The sequence below is a fragment of the Physeter macrocephalus genome, chromosome 21, assembly GCF_002837175.3.
Source record: "Physeter macrocephalus isolate SW-GA chromosome 21, ASM283717v5, whole genome shotgun sequence".
NCBI classification, from domain to species: Eukaryota; Metazoa; Chordata; class Mammalia; order Artiodactyla; family Physeteridae; genus Physeter; species Physeter macrocephalus.
The window spans coordinates 81,497,000-81,513,419 of NC_041234.1; the positions used below are offsets into that span (position 1 = coordinate 81,497,000).

Below are 16,420 nucleotides of genomic sequence, written 5' to 3' on the forward strand. Positions count from 1 at the left end.
TGAGCTGCCTGTATATTTTGGAGATTAATCCTTTGTCAGTTGCTTCATTTGCAAATATATTCTCCCATTCTGAGGGTTGTCTTTTCATCTTGTTTATGGTTTCCTTTGTTGTGCAAAAGCTTTTACATTTCATTAGGTCCCATTTGTTTATTTTTGTTTTTATTTCCATTTCTCTAGGAAGTGGGTCAAAAAGGATCTTGCTATGATTTATGTCATTGAGTGTTCTGTCTGTTTTCCTCTAAGAGTTTTATAGTGTCTGCCCTTACATTTAGGTCTTTAATCCGTTTTGAGTTTATTTTTGTGTATGGTGTTAGGGAGTGTTCTAATTTCATTCTTTTACATGTAGCTGTCCAGTTTTCCCAGCACACTTACTTAAGAGGCTGTATTTTCTCCATTGTATATTCTTGCCTCCTTTATCAAACATAAGCTGACCACATGTGTGTGGGTTTATCTCTGGGCTTTCTATCCTGTTCCATTGATTTATATTTCTGTTTTTGTGCCAGTACCATACTGTCTTCATTACTGTAACTTTGTAATATACTCTGATGTCTGGGAGCCTGATTCCTCCAGCTCCGTTTTTCTTTCTCAAGATTGCTTTGGCTATTTGGGCTCTTTTTTGTTTCCCTACAAATTGTGAACATTTTTGTTCTAGTTCTATGAAAAATGCCATTGGTAGTTTGATAGGGATTGCACTGAATCTGTAGATTGCTTTGGGTAGTACAGTCATTGTCACAATGTTGATTCTTCCAATCCAAGAACATTGTATATCTCTCCACCTATTTGTATCATCTTTAATTTCTTTCATCAGTGTCTTATAGTTTTCTGCATACAGGTGTTTTGTCTCCGTAGGTAGGTTTATTCCTAGATATTTTATTCTTTTTGTTGCAGTGGTAAATGGGACTGTTTCCTTAATTTCTCTTTCAGATTTTTCATCATTAGTGTATAGGAATGCCAGAGATTTGTGTGCATTAATTTTCTATCCTGCTAGCTTACCAAATTCATTGATTAGCTCTAGTAGTTTTCTGGTAGAGTCTTTAGGACTCTCTATGTATAGTATCATGTCATCTGCAAAGAGTAACAGCTTTACTTCTTCTTTTCGAATTTGAATTCCTTTTATTTCTTTTCTTCTCTGATTGCTGTGGCTAAAACTTCCAAAACTATGTATGTTGAATAATATACATAGTGAGATTAATATACATAGTGAATAATATACATAGTGAGAGTGCGCAACCTTGTCTTGTTCCTGATCTTAGTGGAAATGGTTTCAGTTTTTCACCATTGAGAACAATGTTGGCTGTGGGTTTGTCATATATGGCCTTTATTATGTTGAGGTAAGTTCCCTCTCTGACTACTTTCTGTAGGATTTTTATCTTAAATGGGTGTTGAATTTTGTCGAAATCTCTTTTGCATCTATTGAGATGATCATATGGTTTTTATCCTTCAATTTTTTAATATGGTGTTTCACATTGATTGATTTGCGTATATTGAAGAATCCTTGCATCCTGTGATAAACCCTACTTGATCATGGTGTATGATCCTTTTAATGTACTGTTGGATTCTGTTTGCTAGTATTTTGTTTTGGATTTTTGCATCTATGTTCATCAGTGATATTGGCCTGTAGTTTTCTTTCTTTGTGACATCTTTGTCTGGTTTTGGTATCAGGGCGATGGTGGCCTCGTAGAATGGGTTTGGGAGTGTTCCTCCCTCTTCTATATTTTGGAAGAGTTTGAGAAAGATAGGTATTAGCTCTTCTCTAAATGTTTGATAGAATTCGCCTTTGAAGCCATCTGGTCCTTGGCTTTTGTTTGTTGGAAGATATTTAATCACAGTTTCAATTTCAGTGCTTGTGATTGGTCTGTTAATATTTTCTATTTCTTCCTGGTTCAGGCTTGGGAGATTGTGCTTTTCTAAGAATTTTTCCATTTCTTCCAGGTTGTCCATTTTTTTGGCATATAGTTGCTTGTAGTAATCTCTCTTGATCCTTTGTATTTCTGCAGTGTCTGCTGTTACTTCTCTGGTTTCATTTCTAATTCTGTTAATTTGAGTCTTCTCCCTTTTTTTCTTGATGAGTCTGGCTAGTGGTTTATCAATTTTGTTTGTCTTCTCAAAGAACCAGCTTTTAGTTTTATTGATCTTTGCTATCGTTTTCTTCATTTCTTTATCATTTACTTCTGATCTGATCTTTATGATTTCTTTCCTTCTGCTAACTTTGGCTTGTTTTTCTTGTTGTTGTTGTTCTTTCTGTAATTGCTTTTGGTGTAAGGTTAGGTCGTTTCTTTGAGATTTTTCTCATTTCTTGAGGTAGGTTTTTATTGCTATAAACTTCCCTCTTAGAACTGCTTTTGCTGCATCCCATAGGTTTTGGGTCACTGTGTTTTCATTGTCATCTGTTTCTAGGTATTTTTTGAATTCCTCTTTGATATCTTCACTGATCTCTTGGTTATTTAGTAGCATATTGTTTAGCTTCCATGTGTTTGTATTTTTTACAGTTTCTTTCCTGTAATGGATATATAGTTTCGTAGCATTGTGGTTGGAAAAGATACTTGATACACTTTCAAGTTTCTTAAATTTACCAAGGCTTCATCTGTGACCCAAGATATGATCTATCCTGGAGGATGTTCCATGAGCACTTGAGAAGAAAGTATATTCTGTTGTTTTTGGATGGAATGTCCTATAAAATCAATTAAGTCCATCTTGTCTAATGTATCATTTAAAGCTTGTGTTTCCTTATTTGGTTTCATTTTGGATGATCTGTCCATTGGTGAATGTGGGGTGTTAATGTCCCCTACTATGATTGTGTTACTGTCGATTTCCCCTTTTATGGCTGTTAGCATTTGCCTTATGCATTGAGGTGCTCCTGTGTTGGGTGCATAAATATTTGCAATTCTTATATCTTCTTCTTGGATTGATCCCTTGATCATTATGTAGTTTCCTTCTTTGTCTCTTGTAATAGTCTTTATTTTAAAGTCTATTTCATGTGATATGAGAATTGATACTCCAGCTTCCTTTTGATTTCCATTTGCATGGAATATCTTTTTCCATCCCCTCATTTTCAGTCTATATGTGTCCCTGGGTCTGAAGTGGGTCTCTTGTAGACAGCATATGCACAGGTCTTGTTTTTGTATCCATTCAGCCAGTCTGTATCTTTTGGTTGGATCATTTAACCCATTTACATTTAAGGTAATTATCAATATGTATGTTTCTATTAACATTTTCTTAATTGTTTTGGGTTTGTTTTTGTAGGTCTTTTCCTTCTCTTGCGTTTCCTCCCTAGAGAAGTTCCTTGAGCATTTGTTGTAAAGTTGGTTTTGTGGTGCTGAATTCTCTTAACTTTTGCTTGTCTGTAAAGGTTTTAATTTCCTGTTGAATCTGAATGAGATCCTTGCTGGGTAGAGTAATCTTGGTTGTAGGTTTTTCCCTTTCATCACTTTAAATATGTCCTGCCCCTCCCTTTGGGCTTGTAGAGTTTCTGCAGAAAGATCAGATGTTAACCATATGGAGATCCCCTTGTATGTTATTTGTTGCTTTTCCCTTGCTGCTTTTAATATCTTTTCTTTGTTCATTCTTTTTTCTTTATCCTGCTCTGCTGTGGTTATTTCCACTATTTTATCTTTCAGGTCACTTATCCGTTCTTCTGCCTCAGTTTTTCTGCTATTGATTCCTTCTAGAGAATTTTTAACTTCATTTATTGTGTTGTTCATCACTGTTTGCTCTTTAGTTCTTCTAGGTCCTTGTTAAATGTTTCTTGTATATTTTATTTCCAAGATTTTGGATCATCTTTACTGTCTTTACTCTGAATTCTTTTTCAGATAGACTGCCTATTTCCTCTTCATTTGTTTGGTCTGGTGGGTTTTTACCTTGCTCCTTCATCTGCTGTGTATTTCTCTGTCTTCTCATTCTGCCCAACTTACTATGTTTGGGGTCTCCTTTTCACAGGCAAGAGGTTCATAGTTCCCATTGTTTTTGGTGTCTGCCCCCAGTGGGTGAGGTTGGTTCAGTGGGTTGTGTAGGCTTCCTGGTGGAGGGGACTGGTGCCTGTGTTCTGGTGGATGAGGCTGGATCTTGTCTTTCAGGTGGGCAGGGCCACATCTGATGGTGTGTTTGGGGATGTCTGTGAACTTATTATGTTTTTAGGCAGCCTCTCTGCTAATGGCTGGGGTTGTGTTCCTGTCTTGCTAGTTGTTTTGCATGGGGCATCCAGCACTGGAGATTGCTGGCTGTTGGGTGGAGCTGGGTCTTAGCGTTGAGATGGAGGTCTCTGGGAGAGCTTTTGCTGATTGATATTACGTGGGACCGGGAGGTCTCTGGTGGTCCAATGTCCTGAACTCAGCTCTCCCACCCAGAGACTCAGGCCTGACACCAGGCTGGAGCACCAATACCCTGTCAGCCACACGGAATTATCAAGATAGTGGTCCTTGGCAAGTGAAACCACAAGATAGGAGGCTAGTGCTATGCCTGGTCCTGCTGAGCAATTTTCAGACTTCAGCTCATTTTGGCAACAGGGTGACTGGTTCGGTGACGTGAGGCAGGACGGGTCCATGAGGCGAGTGGTGCTCAGCCTGTGCACAGCCTGAGGGGCCTGGTTGAAGCCCTCAGGGAAGGCCAGCAGTGACCAGGACTCCCGCCTCCCGCAGCTGCAGCCTCTTTGGGATCTCCCTCCTGGTATCAAGTATCTCTCCCTCCTGCTTTGGCAGCTGTGCCTTTACCCTGAGCTTCTTCATGAGGCTAGCACTCCCTGAGGCGATGCACGAAAAGTGGGAGCCACATTCCTAAACTCTTTAATATAGGAAATTCAAAAGAAAAGTCTTTTATTTTTAAGCTTCTATATTTCAGGACTGCATAGCTGACAGGAAAGATGCCAAACATTTTCAGTGTCAAGTGTAAAACCCAGAATTTAGATTTTTACCTTCTCATTGAAAGGACCAAAGTAGGTGTGGGCCCAAGCCATAAAGTCCTTAAATCCAGAGTACACACCTGTAAGCCATGCTCACCAACCATCTAGTTTCTCTTGGCCCTTTCTCTTTTTACCTTTCTCAATTTTTTCTTTTTAGAATTGCAGCAATCTGAATGCTAAATATTTTTTCCTATGCTGAGAGAAATTAGTCTCTATGGAATAGCTGCACCATGCTGCAGAAGTAGGCCTAGGAACAAGGATATTGTCTACATCACCAATTAGGCGTTTTGTGAAAGGTTACAGTCCTCTTGTCCTTATAAATTCACTCAGTTTTCTGAGAAGTAAAGGGTGCACATTGACTAAGGTGGATTATCTTAATCTCTGTTGATTGTTATGCATTTTTTTTTCTCTTTCATAAAAAGGAATACCTCTGATCTTTGAAAGAGAAGAAGCTATTAAGGAGCAGTATACCATGAGAAGATTCAGGTGCGTTAGACAAATTACATATATAATTTGATGTTAGCAATTCATGTAAGACAGTTGATTCCATACTGTTGTATGTGACTCAGAAAACGTAATCCTTTCTGATAAAATAAAAACAGATCTGTGTTTGCAAGATATATTTGAGTGGAAATGTTGAGGAAAAGTTTTTATTACTACCCAAAGAGTCCTTAATTTCTGGTAATAGAATGATCAGGTATATTATCAGACCATTAGTACTGAATATATTAGTAATGCAAAGACTTTCAGACATTACAGGAATGATTCAAGAAAGATTTACTGAAAATACCTTTATTGCATAAAATGTTCATCTTTTAAAATAAAAGCATTTCCCCTGAATGACTTCACCCTATTGACAACTCTAATTGTGCAGCAGTCATTTGTATGTTTATTTCTAGGGGACCTTCTTGTACTCATGAGCTTCTGAGATTGCCTACCAGCAGTAGATGCAGACCACTTAGAGTCCTGCATGGAGAACCCTCTCAGCCAAGGTGGTTACCTGATCGAGAAGAGCCACAGGTTCAGGCCCTTCAGCATCTCCAGGGAGCAGCCAGGGTGTTCATGCCACTACAGGCTCATGACAGTGCACCTAGGCCTCTACAGGGGCAAGCCCAGGCACCTCAGCGACTACAGGGGGCAGCTCGGGTGTTCATGCCACTACAGGCTCAGGTTAAGGCTAAGGCATCTAGGCCCCTACAGATGCAGATGAAGGCACCTCCACGACTACGGAGGACATCCTGGATGCTTATGCCACTACAGGCTCAGGTTAAGGCCCCTAGGCCTCTACAGGTACAGGTCCAGGTACCCAAAGAACAGCAGGCTCAGGCCCAGCCCCAGGCCTCAGGAGAACCGCAGGATCTGGACCAGGTACCAGAGGAATTTCAAGGGCAAGATCAGGTACCTGAACAACAGCAAAGGCAGGGCCAGGTCCCTGAACAACAGCAGAGACAGAACCAGGTACCTGAACAGCAGCTGCAGCAGAACGGGGCTCCAGAGCAGCCGGAGGTACAGGACCAGGCTGCTGAGCCTACACAGGCAGAGACAGAGGCAGAGGAACCTGAGTCATTACGAGTACATGCCCAGGTATTCCTGCCCCTACTGTCACAGAACCACCACGTGCTGTTGCCACTACATTTGGATACTCAGGTGCTCATTCCAGTAGAGGGGCAAAATGAAAGGTCACCTCAAGCACAGGCCTGGGCACTAGAGCCCACGCAGGCAGTTGGCTCTGTTCAAGCACTGATAGAGGGACTATCAAGAGACTTACTTCGAGCACCAAACTCACATAACTCAAAGCCGCTTGGTCTACTGCAAACTCTGATGGAAAACCTGTCATCAGACGTGTTTTACTCTCAACCAGAACAAGCACGGAAGAAAAAATCAAAAGTTTCTAGTCTAAGGCAGGCATTGGCAAAAAGACTATCACCAAAGAGGTTCCGGGCAAAGTTGTCACGCAGACCTGAAGAGTTTGAGCTATCAGATTTAGAAGCCCATAGGCAAAGGCGCCAACGCAGATGGGAGGATATCTTTAATCAGCATGAGGAAGAATTGAGACAAGTTACAAATGTAAGAGTTTCTGATATTTTTCCTAAGTCAAATATGTAGAGAAAATATGCTAGTTCCTACTCAAGTGTTCCCTCTGTAAAAACCAAATGAAATAAATATTCATTGTGTCCCAGAAAAGATTAACTAAATAATTTGTGCTTCAAATAAATTATCCTGAAATTTCCAGATAATTGTGACTAAATTTGAGAAAGAAAAATTTGCTTGAATGACCCAGGTAATTGCTTAATATCCTGTAGAGATATAGCTTTAATTATTAGTTAAATTTCTACCTATTATTCCCTTAACCAATAAAGGGACGTCATATGCACGTTTAAAGTTACTATAGTGTATCTTTAAAAATTACTTTCATAGGTCAAAATTTCAAATATAACTCATTAAAAATAAACACAAAAACAAATTTGGTTTTGTTCCTCCAACCTCTAAGTTTATTTTGCTCTTCCTTCCCGTAGAATGTTGAATGTATTATTTAAGAGAATTGCACTAGCTTTTGTACATCAGGAAGGTAAAGGTCAAACTGAGAAGGAAAAGCATTTTCTAAAACATTTTGTACATGGTTACCATAAGTATGACTTGTCTCACTTATTTTTCACTCATTTTACATAATTGATGAAGTACCTGCATAGAACATGACACAAGTTACAAATTCATCTCTGCACTCTTTTGAAATGTGGGGTGCAATATGATAATCTCTTTATGTTATTTTGGTTTAGTCAACAAAACTTCATTCTTTCAAAATTCTTTAGTATAAATGGATATAATTGGGCTGGAGTTGATGGATACAATCTGGCAAATCTAATCTGATCCTGAAGGGTTTGTGGGCTTCGTAAGCAAATTATAGAGGTCAAAAAGACCAGGAGAGCAGTTGTTTCCTAATACTTCATAGCATCCATTTACATAAAAGGAATCATTGTGAAGATCCTAAATTAAACCCTGGTATCAACATCCATTTACCTAATAATAATTAATGTAGTTATTACAAATGAACCTTGTCTGAACATCTGAATAAGGGAGACTTTTGGTTTTTGTCCATTGAGTTAATTGAGCAAATACTATTTCCCTGACATGTTTAACATAAGAAAAGGTAAAAGCAACAAGAAAAGAAAGGCCCAAAAGGGGAAATGAATGTCTAGTCCCCCAAAAAACAGGAAGATAAGAAGCAAAAGAAACCAAATAGAGAAAGGGTGGCATGAGTCTAAAATGCTGATATTTGCCTGACATTAAGACATCTAAAATGCTAATGACTATTCCTGATGAGCCTTAGTAACAGTAGGATCTAATGGGCTTTGCATTTTTTAAAAAGACTTTTATGCATTTCAGCAAAACTCATAGTATTAGTAGCATGACCCATACTTATTGGCATTCAGTGTTTTAAATATTTCTGTGAGAAGCCATTCTAAAATGGAAGAAAAAGTCACTAAATAATAGTTACTAATCCCAGGACCCTAGGATCTTGTGTAGGCATTCCTGCCTTTATGTGTAATTCTTAAAGAAAACATAAAGAAAAAGAAAATTATTGATGTTGTAGTCAAAGTCATAGGTCTTTTGAAATACCTGAAAATTTATTAGAGTTTAAAGACATATGTGAGTGCTTCAACTCACTAGAAGGAAAGAAAACACATTCCCATTATTCTCTTTGAGTTGAAGAAATATCAGTTGGCTTAAATGGGAAAACGGAAACTTTCCTAAACTACTAGGGCTCAATCAAGAAGAAATATTTGCACTGCTGTGTTGCAGATCTTCCACTGCACAGGAGGACCAGACTTTGTAGCTATAACCGCTTATTAAATGTGACAGTTTGGAGCTATGAGTTAAGCTATAGACCAGAGATTTTTAACCTGGGTCTAATAGGTGAGTTGCAGGTGGCCAGTGATCCCCCTGAAAATACTTGCAGAGATATGTGTCTGTCTGTATGCAGTTTTCTACAGAGAATCTGTAGCATTACTCAGATTCTGAAAGGGATCCAGGACCAAAAACTATTAGAAACTACAGGCTTAAATCAATTTGAATATTTGAAAATTACTTTTTTAATTGAACATTAAGATTATGGGAATTGCTCGTATTTACAGTTTAGCAAGTAAAATATTTATTTTCCTTTTTGTTTCAAGGAAAAGGAAGATGAATCATCAGATAATGATGAAGTATTTCATTCTATTCAGGCTGAAGTCCAAATAGAACCATTGCAGCCATACATTCCAAATCCTAAAGAAAATGAGGTAAGTTTCTCTATATGAGTTGCTGTGACACTAATAAGTGCCTGGAACAGTGGTTCTTAAATATTTTGGTCTCAGGATGTCTTTATACTCTTAAACATTGAAGACCCCAAAAAGCTTTTGCTTAGTTGGATTGTGTCATTCAAAGTATGATGTATTAGAAATTAAAACAAAAAATTTAAAATATTTATTACTTCATTTAAAAAGTAAGAAAACTATTAGATGTTAATATAAGAAACAAATTTTAATGAAAATAACCATTTTCCATCTTGCTTATGGAAAACAGCTGGATTCTCATATCTGCTTCTGCACTCAGTCTGTTGCCATATGTTGTTTAGGTTGAAGTATATGAGTAAAAGCAGACTTCTCACATATAGGTGGTTGGAAAAAGAGAATTTCCATAGATTTTTCAGATAATTGTGGATATTCTTTGAAATACACCACAACTAGAGAAGTGGAGTCCAAAACCATATCAGTGAAATTTTGAATATTCAGTAATATTAAAATCCATAAGTCTGTTGTGTGCTGTGAATAGATGTTTTGCTCATACACAATTTTGTATCTTCGTGCATTGGTCAGTCGGAAAATATTGGTTCACTGTATATGTAGATCTTTCCAAATATTTACACGTTTTATTTTACAACACCAAAAAATGGCATTTGTTAATATCATCAATTTCATCATAAAAATTATTGAGTATTGATAAGCTGTCAAGTGCACAGTGATAGATGAGTTTAAAATTCTAATATTCAATTGAAAGCTCAATTTTATCATTACTCACAACTAACATCAGTTGCTTTATCCTTGAATCGATAGGCTTACTTTGTTGATTTTAAATAAAATGCCTGCCAGATACGCAAGTTGAATAACTACAGTTTGTCTCATCAGTCATTCTTCTAAGTAAAAATATTGCCCATGAAAAATTCAGTAGTTCAGCTTGTAACACAATCACACATACTTTTTCCCTTGATCATTTCTGTTCTGAGATGTAGTTTATGACAGGGTCTGGGTCATTTAATCTGTCACTTATTTTCTTAGATTTATGGGAATAATCAAGTCAGTCCTGGTGTCCAGGTTGACTTGTTTTCACTAGTATATTAATAGATATTTAGCACATGGTATTGGTAAGGAACGAGTAGCAGTTTCAGTTCCTGTGTGGACAAGATAGTGTTATTATTGACAGCATTCCTTACAGCTAGCTATCTAAAAAATGTTTGGTCACTAAGGACTGATAGGTGGATGGGTGAAGAACTCAGAAATTCTTGCCTTACTCATAGTGAGTCATGAGTCTCATTGCTGTTCTTAATTAGGACAAGGGCCCAAGATCACTATATTTCCTCTTTCAAGATGCTTCACAGTAGTCCATTATGATGTATGTCATGGACAATCATCCTTCTTATTTTTTATTTTTTTAAATTTTATTTTATTTATTTATTTTTTATATAACAGGTTCTTACTAGTTATCTATTTTATACATATTAGTGTATATATGTCAATCCCAATCTCTGAATTCATCCCACCACCACCCCACCCCCCTTGCTTTCTCCACTTGGTGTCCATATGTTTGTTCTCTACATCTCTGTCTCTATTTCTACCTTGCAATCCGGTGCATCTGTACCATTTTAATAGATTCCACATAAATGCGTTAATATGCGATATTTGTTTTTCTCTTTCTGACTTACTTTACTCTGTATGACAGTCTCTAGGTCCATCCACGTCTGTACAAATGACCCAGTCTCGTTCCTTTTTATGACTGAGTAATATTCCATTTTAAATATGTACCACTTCTTCTTTAACCATTTGTCTGTCGATGGGCATTTAGGTTGCTTCCATGACCTGGCTATTGTAAATAGTGCTGCAATGAACATTGGGGTGCAGTTGACTTATTTTTTATATATTTTTATGTGTTTAATTCCATACCTGTACAAATACACACACAGAATGGCATGATAGATATTTTAAAACATCCTTTACATGCAGCTGTACATATTTTTTAACATCTCTATTGGAGTATAATTGCTTTACAATGGTGTGTTAGTTTCTGCTGTATAACAAAGTGAATCAGCTATACATAAACATATATCCACATATCTCCCCCCTCTTGCGTCTCCCTCCAACCCTCCATATCCCACCCCTCTAGGGGGACAAAAACACCAAGCTGATCTCCATATGCTATGTGACTGATTCCCACTAGCTATCTATTTTACATTTGGTAGTGTATATATGTCCATGCCACTCACTCACATCTTCCCAGCTTACCATTCCCTCTTCCCCGTGTCCTCAAGTCCATACTCTACATCTGCCTCTTATTCCTGTCCTGCCCCTAGGTTCCTGAGAACCATTTTTTTTTAGATTCTATATATATGTGTTAGCATACGGTATTTATTTTTCTCTTCCGGACTTACTTCACTTTTTTTTTAGATTCTATATATATGTGTTAGCATACGGTATTTATTTTTCTCTTTCGGACTTACTTCACTCTGTATGACAGTCTCTAGGTCCATCCACCTCACTACAAATAAATCAATTTCATTTCTTTTTATAGCTGTGTAATATTCCATTGTATACATATGCCACATCTTCTTTATCTATTCATCTGTCGATGGACACTTAGGTTGTTTCCATGTCCTGCCTATTGTAAATAGAGCAGCAATGACCATTGTGGTCCATGACTCTTTTTGAATTATGGTTTTCTCACAGTATATGCCCAGTAGTGGGATGGCTTGGTCGTATTGTAGTTCTATTTCCAGTTTTTTAAGGAACCCCATACTGTTCTCCATAGTGGCTGTATCAATTTACATTCCCATCAACAGTGCAAGAGGGTTCCCTTTTCTCCACACCCTCTCCAGCATTTATTGTTTGTAGATTTGTTGATGATGGCCATTCTGACCGGTGTGAGGTGATTCTTCATTGTAGTTTTGATTTGCATTTCTCTAATGATTAGTGATGTTGAGCATCCTTTCATGTGTTCGTTGGCAATCTGTATATCTTCTTTGGAGAAATGTCTATTTAGGTCTTCTGCCCATTCATTAGGTCCCATTTGTTTATTTTTGTTTTTATTTCCATTTCTCTAGGCAGTGGGTCAAAAAAGGATCTTGCTGTGATTTATGTCATGGAGTGTTCCTATGTTTTCCTCTAAGAGTTTTATAGTGTCTGGCCTTACATATAGGTCTTTAATCCATTTTGAGTTTATTTTTGTGTATAGTGTTAGGGAGTGTTCCAATTTCATTCTTTTACATGTAGCTGTCCAGTTTTCCCATCACCACTTACTGAAGAGGCTGTCTTTTCTCCATTGTATAATCTTTCCTCCTTTATCAAAGATAAGGTGATACATGCATGGGTTTATCTCTGGGCTTTCTATCCTGTTCCATGGATCTATATTTCTGTTTTTGTGCCAATATCATACTGTCTTGATGACTGTAGCTTTGCAGTATAGTCTGAAGTCAGGGAACCTAATTCCTCCTGCTCCGTTTTTCTTTCTCAAGATTGCTTTGGCTATTCGGGGTCTTTTCTGTTTCCATACAAATTGTGAATTTTTTTGTTCTAGTTCTGTGAAAAATGCTATTGGTAGTTTGATAGGGATTGCATTGAATCTGTAGATTGCTTTGGGTAGTATAGTCATTTTCACAATGTTGATTCTTCCCAATCAAGAACATGGTATATTTCTCCATCTGTTTGTATCATCTTTAATTTCTTTCATCAGTGTCTTATAGTTTTCTGCATACAGGTCTTTTGTGTCCTTAAGTAGGTTAATTCCTAGGTATTTTATTCTTTTTGTTGCAAAGGTAAATGAGAGTGTTTCCTTAATTTCTCTTTCAGATTTTTTCATCATTAGTGTATAGGATTGCAAGTGATTTCTGTGCATTAATTTTATATCCTGCTACTTCACCAAATTCACTGATTAGCTCTAGTAGTTTTCTGGTAGCATCTTTGGGATTCTCTATGTATAGTATCATGTCATCTGCAAGCAGTGGCAGTTTTACTTCTTTTCCAATTTGTTTTCCTTTTATTTCTTTTTCTTCTCTGATTGCTGTGGCTAAAACTTCCAAAACTATGTTGAATAATAGTGGTGAGAGTGGGCAACCTTGTCTTGTTCCTGATCTTAGTGGAAATGGTTTCAGTTTTTCACCTTTGAGAATGATGTTGGCTGTGGGTTTGTCATATATGGCCTTTATTATGTTGAGGTAGGTTCCTTCTATGCCTACTTTCTGGAGAGTTTTTTATCATAAATGGGTGTTGAAATTTTTTGAAAGCTTTTTCTGCATCTACTGACATGATCATATGATTTTTCTCCTTCAATTTCTTAATATGGTTTATCACATTGATTGACTTGCATATACTGAAGAATCCTTGCTTTCCTGGGATAAGCTTCACTTGATCATGGTGTATGAGTCTTTTAATGTGCTGTTGGATTCTGTTTGCTAGTATATTGTTGGCGATTTTTGCATCTATGTTCATCAGTGATATTGGTCTATAGTTATCTTTTTTGTGACATCTTTGTCTGGTTTTGGTATCAGGGTGATGGTGGCCTCATAGAATGAGTTTGGGAGTGTTCCTCACTCTGCTATGTTTTGAAAGAGTTTGAGAAGGATAGGTGTTAGCTCTTCTCGAAATGTTTGATAGAATTCGCCTGTGAAGCCATCTGGTCCTGTGCTTTTGTTTGTTGGAAGATTGATTGATTGATTGATTGATTGATTGATTGATTTTTGTGGTATGCGGGCTTCTCACTGCTGTGGCCTCTCCCATTGTGGAGCACAGGCTCCAGACACACAGGCTCAGCGGCCATGGCTCATGGGCCCAGCTGCTCCGCGGCATGTGGGATCCTCCCAGACCGGGGCATGAACCCGTGTCCCGTGCATCGGCAGTTGGATTCTCAACCACTGCGCCACCAGGGAAACCCTGTTGGAAGATTTTTAATCGCAGTTTCCATTTCAGTGCTTGTGATTGGTCTGTTTATATTTTCTATTTCTTCCTGGCTCAGGCTCGGGAGGTTGTGCTTTTCTAAGAATTTGTCCATTTCTTCCAGGTTGTCCATTTTATTGGCATACAGTTGCTTGTAGTAATCTCTCATGATCCTTTGTATTTTTGCAGTGTCAGTTGTTACTTCTCCTTCTTCATTGCTAATTCTATTGATTTGAGACTTCTCCCGTTTTTCTTTATGAGTATGGCTAGTGATTTATCAATTTTGTTTATCTTCTCGAAGTACCAGCTTTTCCTTTTACTGATCTCAGCTACCGTTTCCTTCATTTATTTTTCATTTATTTCTGATCTGATCTTTATGATTTCTTTCTTTCTGCTAACTTTGGGTTGTTTTTGTTCTTCTTTCTCTCATTGCTTTAGGTGTAAGATTAGGTTGTTTATTTGAGATGTTTCTTCTTTCTTGAGGTAGGATTGTATTGCTATCAACTTCCCTCTTAGAACTGCTTTTGCTGCATCCCATAGGATTGGGGTCATTTTGTTTTCATTGTTATTTGTTTCTAGGTATTTTTTGATTTCCTCTTTGATATCTTCAGTGATCTCTTGGTTATTTAGTAGTGTATTGTTTAGCCTCCATGTGTTGTATGTTTCACAGGTTTTATCCTGTAATGGATATCTAGTCTCATAGTGTTGTTGATGGAGAAGATACTTGATAAGATTTCAATTTTCTTAAATTTACCAAGGCTTCATTTGTGAACTAAGATATGATCTATCCTGGAGAATCTTCCATGAGCACTTGAGAAGAAAGTGTATTCTGTTGTTTTTGGATGGAATATCCTATAAATATCAATTAAGTCCATCTTGTTTAATGTATCATTTAAAGCTTGTGTTTCCTTTTTCATTTTCGTTTTGGATGATCTGTCCATTGGTGAAAGTGGGGAGTTAAAGTCCCCTACTGATTGTGTTACTGTCGATTTCCCCTGCTCTTGTAATAGTCTTTATCTTAAAGTCTATTTCATCTGATATGAGAATTGCTACTCCAGCTTCCTTTTGATTTCCATTTGCATGGAATATCTTTTTCCATCCCCTCACTTTCAGTCTGTATGTGTCCCTAGGTCTGACGTGGGTCTCTTGTAGAAAGCATATGTACAGGTCTTGTTTTTGTATCCATTCAACCAGTCTGTGTCTTTTGTTGTAGCATTTAATCCATTTACCTTTAAGGTAGTTATCTATATGTGTGTTCCTGTTACCATTTTCTTGTTTTCGGTTTGTTATTGTAGGTGTTTTCCTTCTCTTGTGTTTCTTGCCTAGAGAAGTTCCTTTAGCATTTGTTGTAAAGCTGGTTTTGTGGTGCTGAATTCTCTTAACTTTTGCTTGTCTGTAAAGGTTTTAATTTCCTATTGAATCTGAATGAGATCCTTGCTGGGTAGAGTAATCTTGGTTGTAGGTTTTTCCCTTTCATCACTTTAAATATGTCCTGCCCCTCCCTTTGGGCTTGTAGAGTTTCTGCTAATAGATCAGATGTTAACCATATGGGGATTCCCTTGTATGTTATTTGTTGCTTTTCCCTTGCTGCTTTTAATATCTTTTCTTTGTATTTAATTTTTGATAGTTTGATTAATATGTGTCTTGACGTGTTTCACCTTGGATTATCCTGTATGGGACTCTCTGTGCTTGTGGATTTGATTGACTATTTCCTTTGTTTAATGTTGTCCCAGAGGTCTCTGAGACTGTCCTCCAGTCTCCTCATTCTTTTTTCTTTATCCTGCTCTGCAGTAGTTATTTCCACTATTTTATCTTCCAGGTCACTTATCCGTTCTTCTGCCTCAGTTTCTCTGCTATTGATTCCTTCTAGAGAATTTTTAATTTCATTTATTGTGTTGTTCATCACTGTTTGTTTGCTCTTTAGTTCTTCTAGGGCCTTCTTAAACGTTTCTTATATATTCTATTTCCAAGATTTTGGATCATCTTTACTATCATTATTCTGAATTCTTTTTCAGGTTGACTGCCTGTTTCCTCTTCGTTTGTTTGGTCTGGAGGGTTTTTATCTTGCTCCTTCATCTGCTGTGTATTTCTCTGTCTTCTTATTTCGCTAACTTACTGTGTTTGGGGTCTCCTTTTCACAGGCTAGAGGTTCATAGTTCCCGTTGTTTTTGGTGTCTGCCCCCAGTGGGTGAGGTTGGTTCAGTGGGTTGTGTAAGCTTTCTGGTGGAGGGGACTGGTGCCTGTGTTCTTGTGGATGAGGCTAGATCTGGTCTTTCTGGTGGGCAGGACCGTATCTGGTAGTGTGTTTTGGGACATCTGTGAACTTATTGTGATTTTAGGCAGCCTG

The 16,420-nt window shown here is 37.6% G+C and overlaps 1 protein-coding gene across 1 annotated transcript in view; it reads left to right on the plus strand.

Annotated features, from left to right (window-relative positions):
• Positions 1–16,420, plus strand: part of NRK (Nik related kinase) — a 142,379-nt gene that overhangs the window by 91,334 nt on the left and 34,625 nt on the right. Inside the window, exons 12-14 of the mRNA XM_007103212.2 lie at positions 5,317–5,380; positions 5,794–6,961; positions 9,067–9,174. Of these exons, the coding sequence (XP_007103274.2) occupies positions 5,317–5,380; positions 5,794–6,961; positions 9,067–9,174 (1,340 nt within the window). The remainder of the gene's footprint in view (positions 1–5,316; positions 5,381–5,793; positions 6,962–9,066; positions 9,175–16,420) is intronic.